Raw genomic sequence first — 9,859 nt, 5'->3', positions numbered from 1 at the left:
CCCCTACCTCACAGCCTTAGTGTGAGGGGCATATGGGACCACAGATGCAGAAGTGTTTTGTGGTGGCTAGGGGTACACAACTCTGAGGAGTTATCAGCTTCTCTCTTATTCTTGGTTACTAAGATCTAATAGCAGCAAGACATTCAAAGTGACATGAGAGAAGCAGCCCCATGTCTCTCCCAGGCATTTGCCCCAGGCCATACAACAGTCTTGACAAACTATCCTCTTTCCCCTCTAGCACCCAGGGAAGTCCTGGTTCCCACCCGTGGTTCCTTCTTGCTCCTCCCTCAGCCAAGCCACGATGCCCAGTGGATCCAGAGGCGAATGTGGGGACGATGTGGACCCAATGCCCTTCCTGACACCTTCCGAAAAGGAGAGGATCGAAGCCATGAACAAGCCCTATGACATCAAGAGGTCTTGCTGGGTCAAGGATGAGAAGGAGGGCTTCATTTCTGGGGAGATCCAGTCCGAACAGGGCGACCAGGTCACTGTGAAGACGATCACCAACCAGGTGGGTGGGGAATAATTCCCAGGATGAAATTGAGCTTTAGGAGTGGTGGACACCCGGGCTCAAGAGGCAAGGTGGCAAAAAGAGCAGATGCCTCCGAGTCCCCTGTGCTGGGTTCAAGTTCAGACTCAATGACACTCAAGCTGTGGGGCCCTGAGCAGGACACTTTCCCTCTCTGAGCTTTGGCTCTCTTACAACAGAGAGTCCAACATGATAGGACATGAAAGTACTTTGTATGCTCTAAAACAGTGCATGTGTGAGAGAGATTATCAGGAGAGTTACTTATCTTTAAAGCCCCAAACACCTTTCATGGGGAATCTATTTTCTAAGAATAAAAAGGAGCATCCCACCCATCAGGAGTTGCGCTATGTGCCCATGATGGCATGAGGAATGCGAGACAGGGCCCCGGGACACCCTGGCCAACCTGAGTAAGCTCTCCAGCGTCATGAGCTACAGATGGTGGCACCAAGCCCCTTGCTGCATGGAGGTGGTGTGCTGGGGCTGGCTTGCCCTGGCTTGTAAGGATCTAATGCTAAACATTCGGGGGCTTTGCAACTGGTTGTTAAACCTTTGGCAGCCTGATGTCAGCCATGGTGGAATTGACCAACGGTACAAATCGGGGATTTTTTTTTTTCCCCATGCAGCTAGTTTACTAGCACACCACTCTCTGCTGGTCCACAGCGTTCAGCTACAAGGCATGACTTGAGAGAGTGGATAGAACTTTTGGTTCATGAAACCCCTCCCCTGGAGCAGACTCCTGGGGAGGCGCTAGACCTTTTGCTTAACCCTTTCAATAACTTGATATAGTAGGATGTATGGACCCTATTTTGCAGAGGATCAAAGAGATTTTAGGTAATTTGCCTACAGTCACAAAGACAGAAAGTGATGAACTCAGATTCAAAGCTTGCTGTATCTGGCTCCAATGCCCATGACCCCTCTACAGAACCACCTCATCTTCCATGGTTGGGCTGCATCCGGGGAGTGTGAAGTCAATCCTTGGTTAATTTCACAAATAAAAGAACAGAGACATTCCACCATCAGAACTTGCAACGTCTAAGCTTTACTGTGTGCCTCCCCTCCCTTTGAGGGGAGTGGCCACAGAAAGATGAGGCTATAGCTGTGGTAAAGTGGGTTTGAACGTGAAAGTCAAGCTTACCTCTCAGGAGAAACATCCTTTTCAGAAAGGCAGGGCACTGCAGTGTTGCCATGAATGATGGATGATGAGAGTGGAGCCCCAGAGGCCCCAGTTTGGGTGCAATTTAAGGACAACACAACTTCTGTGAGCATCTGCGGTAGACAGGCCATCCAGCCGGGTTTGGGACAGAGAAGACCGACTCGTCTGGCTCCTGCGATAAAGGCACAGGCTTCCATTTCTCTGCTGCGGCTGTAAGAGAAGAGTTTGCCTGTGGGCGAGGACCAGAGATCAGCAACTACCAGAAATGGGCTCTGAATGAAACCTAGCCTGATTTACTAGGGGTATGGTGACCATTACTGGGTGGATTTTCCAGAACTGTCAAGATTTCAAATTATCTGCCTGTTGGACTCATAAATTATTAGAAGTCCCAGAAATCCCAGCAGGTGTTTAAGCCTCACATCTCAGGCTTCAGGCAGCTGAAAGATATTTGTTTTCTGGATCACATGTCTTGAACTTCGGACCCAGACACTGCCATTTAAGAGCTGGCATGAGTTTTCATTTACAGAGGAAAAATTGGGGTGCAGAGCGGGGATGGGATTTGCCTGCTGTGCACAGGAGCTCCAGACTCTTAATGTTATATTATTTTCACCCTAAAATATCTACTGCTCATCATTGTTGTCTTTTTTTTTTTTTTTGGTCTTATTTGCTTGCTTGCTTGCTTTCAATTTTATCCTTCAAGGTGGTTCGGTGGGAGCAGGGGAATGTCTTTTTATTTTTAATGGAAAAGTTCATTGCTATTTAGAAACCACCACTAATTCTCAAGGCAGAGAGCCAAGAGTCACATCTCTGCAAAGGGTCCCTGGGATCAGTGAGCAAGTTCTGATCAGCTACCAGAATGGACTTGGCTGGAAGAGAAACACAGGTCGGAGGTGCTCTGAATGTAGGGAAGGAACTTCAAGGTCTTTTTACTTGATGCCACTTAAGTTCATATAGTCCTCCCAGCAACCAGCCAAGGAAGCCACTGTCATCCCTACTTCAGAGGGGAGGCAGTTAGGGCTCATATGGCCTTGGAAGTTCTTCCCCATCCCAAGTCAATGAGACATGGCTGGACCAGGAGGTGGACCCACTGATTCCAGCTTTTTGCAGGACACCAGAGAGTGGGTGGTACCCTGTGCCCGACGCCACTGTGGCTGTGACAGTACTATGTCTTAATGCATGTGCTGCTGTGTCTTGACCCCCCCAGACGCTCACCATGAAGAAGGATGATATCCAGCAGATGAACCCACCCAAATTCTACCAAGTCAGCGACATGGCCGACATGACCTTCCTGAACGAGGCCAGCGTCCTGGACAACCTACGTCAACGCTACGTCAACATGAGGATCTATGTGAGTGCCAGGGCTGGGCGTGGGGAGGAAGGGGAGGCTGCAGATCTTCTGCCCCTCTCCTGATGGGGAGGGGGCAGCTACTCTACCCTCCCCAGCTACCCATACACATTATGTCTGGGACAAGGGCAGAGGGACGTTTTTGACGTGTTAGAATTTCCACCCCAAGGCTTTGGCATCTCAGTGATGGTACGATCCCCATGGGCAGCTGACACACCCTTTGCTGAGGCTGTCATCCAGAAGTCTTCCTCCTGACCCCACCCCTGCAAACTCTCCAATCAAAACATCATTTTCCCCCTAGTGACTTCATGTGGCCTCAGTAGACGGCCTTCCCTGTCCGTCCATCCACCCTCCGTCCATCCATTCATCTCTCCTTTCCTTCCTTCCTCCATCCTTCCTTTCTCCCTTCCTTCTAGCCAATTCCATCCAACCATTCATTCATTCAACAAACACTGAGCCCTGTGCTAGGATGAGCAAAGCGGGTTACCATCAGTCCCCCTGACCATCTTGGAAATCCTAAGACTTCCCGAAGGTGCTGGTGGCTAAACTCAAAATGGGATATAAGGAAGTTTTGGTGTTTGTCTCTCTAGATGTCTTTACTTAAAAGGAAAGAGGCTATCCGGTAGTACTAGGTGAGCTGGGGCCTGACTTCAAGGTCAGAGGCCGCTGGGGATTTCCTCTTCTGGGTTCTGGTGACAGCCAAGAGAACTGCCACATGCTTCCTCCCCTTGTCCTCCTCAATACTACTTTAGTTCCAGATTCAGACCCTCAGCAGCACCATAGCCCCATGCAGTGCTGGAGGATCTCTGGAAAGCTCTTGGGGATATTTGCTGGGCCTGGAGCCTAGTGGGGCATCACTGAACCTCAGCCTGGGAAGAGCCACATCTGCCCCTGGCTGAGCCTGGAGCTTTGGCTGAGAATGTCCGTGTGGGCTCAGTGGCCAAGCTCAGGGCTGGTGCTTACTCAGGGCCCCCCTGCAGCTGAGCCCTTGCTCCTGTGGGTGGCCACACCATGTCTTTGGGCTAAGGGGCTGCAGGCTCTGTGGAGTGTGGCCTGAGGGACCAGGGCAGGAGTCTCCTCTTAAATCCAAACACCTCGTTTGAACCACTGATTGAAACACTGGGGCAGGCAGGACAGCTCCAAGGCCCCGACTGCTGCCCTCTCGTGTCCCTCCTGCAAGGGTGGCGGGGGACCTCTCTTTTACATTCTGACCCAAACAGGGACAGAACTAGCTTCTGGTCTACTACCTGCCCCACCCCACCCTGCAGACAGGGCTGGAGGGAAAGAGTGACTCAGTGGCTGGGTCCCAGGATAAGACACAGTGCATCATCCTCTCAAGTCTTTACGTGGGTTCTCTTCCTCTTCTCTTTGCTCCCCTTTCTTTGGGTCACTTTCTATTTAATAAGGTTCCCTTCAAAAACGCAATATATTACAGCTCTCCTAAGGAGAAACTGGGGGGGGGGGGGGGGCGTGTATTCCCACTTGGACCAAAATGGAAAGTTTTAAAGTTTACATGAAAAGAGGGGGCACCAGAGGTCAATGTGAGTGTCCAGCAGGAGAAGTTTGGGACCCATGGATTTGGCCATTTCCTGCCCTCAAATAATTTATTTCACTACCTCATTGGTTTCTCTGATTTTTAAAAACTGGGATGATTTCCTTAAAAAATTGCCATGGGGTGAAAAGAGAAGGTGGTGTCTCTTCTTAAGAGTAGATCAAACCCAGTTGTCCACCAGTTGGACTGTGTCCACATAGTAAGGACTCCATGAACCCTCATGGAAAATCTCCCCTGTATAGTAAGTGGAAAAAGCAAGATATAAAACAGTATCATATATCACTTATATGTGGAACCTAAAATAGGACACAAATGAACATATCTATGAAACAGAAACAGATTCACAAAAAGAACAGACTTGTGGTTGCCAAGGGGGAGAGGGGTAGGGGAGGGAAGGATTGGGAGTTTGGGATTAGCAGATGCAAATTATTATACATAGGATGGATAAACAACAAAGTCCTACTGTATAGCACAGGGAACTATATTCAATATCCTGTGGTAAACCATAATGGAAAAGAATATGAAAAAGAATATATATATGTATAACTGAATCACTTTGCTGTACAGCAGAAATTAACACAACATTGTAAATTAACTACAAAAAACTTTTTAATTAAAAAAATAAAAATAAATCAGTATCATAGAATACTATTGCTTGTTTTAAAAACAAGGTGAGGGGATACGAACGTGTCTCTGGATTTGTTTGTATATGTGCATCAAAAACCGTGGAAAGGGGTATTAGAAACCAACGCGGAGCTTCCCTGTGGGAGGAGGGGGCAGACACTGAGCAGCTGGGGGACTTTTTGCTGCGTATTTATCCATACAAATGACGATGTTATGGATTCAGATAATTAAGCCAAAAGAAAATGAAACAGATATATATTAAAGAGAAGGCTGGTTTTGTTTACTGAATAAAGACTCAGACATAGATTTTTTCCCCCAGAGAGAACATCACTGTACCTCTCTAGGTTGACAGGACGATCCAGCCAGGATGCTCTGTGATGGGCCAGGATCTGGAGGGAAGAGGGCATCGGGAGGGAGGGCCAGCTAACCATCTTCCTTCTCTCCCGCCAGACCTACTCAGGCTTGTTCTGTGTGACCGTCAACCCCTACCGGTGGCTGCCCATCTACGGGGCCCGCGTGGCCAACATGCACAAAGGCAAGAAGCGTACGGAGACACTGCCCCACCTTTTCTCCATTTCGGACATCTCCTACCACGACATGCTCATGGGTGCGTGCAATGGGGTCCGCTGGGGCTGTCATGGCAGGGCAAGAAAAGTCCCTTTGCCATTGGGGCTCCAGATGTATTAGACCCATGTGCTACCCAATCCCAACCCTGACCCCTCATCACCCGTTGAAGATTTTTTAAAATATTGCTCGGTAAGTGCACTTGCTAAGTACCTGCCCTACCTCACATCCCATCTCATTTAAGCATCACAAAAACATGGGATGCCAAACTAAATAATGTAGAGAACTCAAGTCAACCCTTAACCATTCCCTGTGTGATCTTCACCATACGGTACAACGTGATTTTTATTACTATTTCTCTTTACGTTGCTTACGACTAGGCAGCTTTATGGGACGGTGCTTATAGAAACAGAGTGGCTGGTAAATTTTTGGCCCCTTCTGCAAGGATATGGGCTGCAGAGGCAGGCGTGTAGCCTCAGACCCCACGGGATCCTAGGTCTTCGGCGTCCGCGGGCCACTGCAGCCATGCTCCAAGCCGGGTGGGATGCAGGGAGATGCAGACGGTGTGGTTAGGGTGATGCCAAATGTCAAGTTTCTAAGTGTTTTCTAATTACACCTTCCTGTTGACGGTTCCCTCCCTACAGAGCGTGAAAATCAGTCTATGCTAATCACGTAAGTGTCCCTCCTGCCTCTCAGTCTATAGACATATAATTAGGTTTGTGTCTTACACATGTCATTAAGCCTTCTTAGAATTGGCAGGACTTTGTATGGAAATTTGCAGGAAGAGAGCGAGTGGGCTTAGCGGGGACGACTAAGGCTGCATCTGCTAAACCGAGTGGGGGGGCCTCCATGTCCCCAAGTCCCCTCCTGCCCCACCCTGTCTGTCCCTGATGGGTGAGATGTGATGATGCCCAGCCCGTACCTTTCATCGCTTTGCTTCTCTGCGGCCAATCCCCTCTTTGTCCTTCACTCATCTGCTCCCGTTTTCCACCTGCAGTGGAGAATCTGGTGCAGGCAAGACTGAGAACACGAAGAAGGTCATCCAGTACTTTGCCAACATGGGAGGAACTGGAAAACAGTCCTCGGATGGGAAGGTAGGGCCGACTGGGCACACTCGGGGCCTCTCATCCCCAGCCCCCTCCCGTCTTTGGGTACACACAGCAGAGCCCGTGTGAGCCTCACAGCTGCTCTCTGGGTTAGGGCCGCTTTACAGATGAGGAGACGAAGGCTTAGAGGGAAGCGACTTGGGTGGGGACCCATAGGGAGAAGGTGGCTGCAGTCCCGGATCTGACCCACTGGATAGACTTGATACCCCAGGCCACGTCTGCCCCCAGAAGTGCCAATGCTAGAGCCCCTTGTGCTTAGCAGGGTAGAAAGGGGAATGCCAGCTCCTGGTTAAGCTGCTTCTGCAGGCCCTGGCAGCCCCAGAGCGCAGGGAGCACTAGCTGGGCCAGCGGCAGCTGTAAAAAGCTGACAAAGAGGAAAGGAAGACTTCGGTGGAAGACCAGGGATGCCCGGGGATGGGTTTTCAGGTTCACATAGGAATCTCTCCACCAAGAGCAAAAGGAAGAAACAGCAGCTAAGAGTCAAAGCCTCTCATCTGGCAGGGGCCCTCCAATGTCAGGGTCTGCAGGGGGACAGTCCTTACTTAGGCGGTGGCCCTCCTCCCAGGTCCCCTCTAGTCCCGCTCTCCCTGCCTCCCCAAGGCTGTGCCCCTCCTGGGTTCCTGGCACATACGCCATTGTCATTTGAAAGCCCTGGGTCCCCAGGCAGCAGCTGACAGGGCACCCCACCTGGTGTTTCTCTCTGGGTCAGGGGTCCCTGGAGGATCAAATCATCCAGGCAAACCCTGTGCTGAAGGCATTCGGGAACGCCAAGACCACCAGAAACAACAATTCCTCCCGTTCCGTAAGTGTGACAGCGGCAGTGGTGGCCCTGGGGGTGGCAGGACAGGCATTATCACCCCATTCCAAGGAAGGAAATCAGGGCTGATTGAAACTCACCAATGGGATGAGTCAAGTCATGGCATCTCCTTCCCAGAGATTTTTATCCGTCAGGGTCTATATCAACTAGAGCCCAGTTCAGTATTGACATCCAGGTGCTCGAATGCAGAGATGTGGGTACACAGTGATGGAGGGGCTGAGAAATTAAAACAGGAGAGCCAGAGATTTGCAGTGGCTGGAAGCTGACAACGTCCCGCCCCCAACCAGGGGGACCACGGCTGGCCGGATGTAGAAGAGGCGCTGTCCCCGGGGCCCTGGTGGATTCTGAAGCTGGTCTGGTGGGAGCTGGGGTCATAGAAGGAGCTCTGTAGTGCCCTGCCTTTCCCTGCTGAACCCCCATCTCCGGCTGGGGCCTCTCACTGCCTGGGGAAACAGGGCTGGGCAGGGAGGAGGTGGGGGCAGGTGAGTAGAGGCGAGGGCAAAAGGTGATGGAGATACAGAGAGTCCTATTTCCAGGAGAGTTTGTCCTTGGTTCTGCCAAAGGTCAGGGAGAGGGATGTGGTGTCTCTCCATAAGGAGACGTGGTACAGCGCCCCCTATATGTGGCTGGCCAAATTCCCACCACTCCTGCCTCAAAGCCGAATTCCAAAGGGCCCCAGCCCCTCCTGTGGGGCACTCGTCTGCCCCACAAGGTCCCAAAGCTGCAGGCTACCCCCAGACCCTAGATTTAGCTCCAAGACCCTCCTTCTCTGCCCATCCGAGTGGGAAACCCACAACTCCACATACAGCCGCCTCTGGCCCAGTTACCTTCCTGCGGTGCCCTTAGAATTCGGGGGGCGGGGCGGCCAAACCCGGGTCGCAAGTTGGTCTAGAGCTGCACACGTCCCCCCTCACGACCCTCCCCTCTCCTCCCTGCTCAGGGCAAGTTCATCCGGATCCACTTCGGAGCTACAGGCAAACTGGCCGGAGCTGACATCGAGAGCTGTGAGTCAGGCCGCTTTGGGAGGGTTCTTTGGGCCGGGACCAGCTACACAATGCATGGGGTGCAGCGCACAATGAAAGCGCGGGGCTCCTTGTTCAAAAAGCGTTAAGAATTTCAAAACAGCAGCAGAGGGACTCAAGTGTGGGGTCCTTCTGAACACAGCCTGCCACACCCAGGAGGCCGGCCCTGCCCCCGGCTTCCCCCCCTTCAGGAGCCAGCCCCCCGCCCAGGCCATGGGTCTGGGGCAGAAGAAGAGTGGACCCATGACTGGCCATGGCCCTGGGCTTTATGGGGAGGGGAGCCCTGCTTTCCATGGAGCCCTGCACTCCAGGAGAATGGGCTGAACTCATGGGCATGTCTGCTTATTCTTTTCCAGATCTCTTAGAGAAATCTCGTGTCATCTCACAGCAAGCAGCTGAGAGGAGCTACCACATTTTCTACCAGATTCTCTCTAACAAGAAGCCTGAGCTTGTCGGTAAAGATCTTTATGTCTGTCTGATTGTCCCTTAACTCGCTTTTCCTCTGTTTTCAATAACGAAAGAATTCCCATGTATGGAGGGTTTGGTGTCATACCTGCAGTTCTACATGAATCCCTTTAGTTTAGAGTTATGTGAAGAGGTTACAGGGAAGTTTCTCAAAGTTCTACTCATATCCATCTTCACAACAGCCTATGAGGCTTCACACTATTGTTGGCCCATTTCACAGATGGGGCCTTGAGATGCCTGCAACTCATGGCTGAGACATGGACCTGGGACATAGGGCTTTAGACACCCCATGTCTTGCTCGGACAGCAGCAGAGATGTCAGCCCAGGACGACTGCATGTGACAGGCTCCCCTCTGAGTGGACGTAGCCCACTGAGTACACAGCTTGGCAAGCACACTGCACTCACCCCCTCAGGTTGATGCCCTTGTGCAAGCAACAACCTGCTCAACTGTCCATGGCAGACCTGCTCAGGATCTAAGGTCCAGAGAGGGATGAAGACTCAGTGTTCCACATACACACCTCCTAACCCAGCCAGAGACTGAGGCATTGAGTATCATCCCCCACCCACAGGTGTGTTTTATTTGTGTTGGACACAGTGTACTTTTAAATTAATATATGCCATTTTGAAATTGGAAAGCTTCACATTAAAAACCCTATTTCCTGGTTTCTCTGGAATAGCAGAA

At 51.1% G+C, this 9,859-nt stretch overlaps 1 protein-coding gene across 1 annotated transcript in view; it reads left to right on the top strand.

Annotated features, from left to right (window-relative positions):
* The first annotated feature begins 301 nt into the window (after nt 1-301).
* Nucleotides 302-9,859, top strand: part of LOC133103734 (myosin-16-like) — a 52,837-nt gene continuing 43,279 nt past the window's right edge. The window contains 8 exon segments of the mRNA XM_061209248.1: nt 302-511; nt 2,887-3,030; nt 5,654-5,810; nt 6,412-6,439; nt 6,765-6,861; nt 7,583-7,675; nt 8,631-8,694; nt 9,069-9,167. Coding sequence (XP_061065231.1) covers nt 302-511; nt 2,887-3,030; nt 5,654-5,810; nt 6,412-6,439; nt 6,765-6,861; nt 7,583-7,675; nt 8,631-8,694; nt 9,069-9,167 — 892 coding nt within the window.

The sequence above is a fragment of the Eubalaena glacialis genome, chromosome 13 (genome assembly GCF_028564815.1).
Source record: "Eubalaena glacialis isolate mEubGla1 chromosome 13, mEubGla1.1.hap2.+ XY, whole genome shotgun sequence".
Taxonomy (NCBI): Eukaryota; Metazoa; Chordata; class Mammalia; order Artiodactyla; family Balaenidae; genus Eubalaena; species Eubalaena glacialis.
The sequence above is the reverse complement of the archived record's forward strand: the minus strand, read 5'-3'. Positions and strand labels throughout refer to the sequence as shown.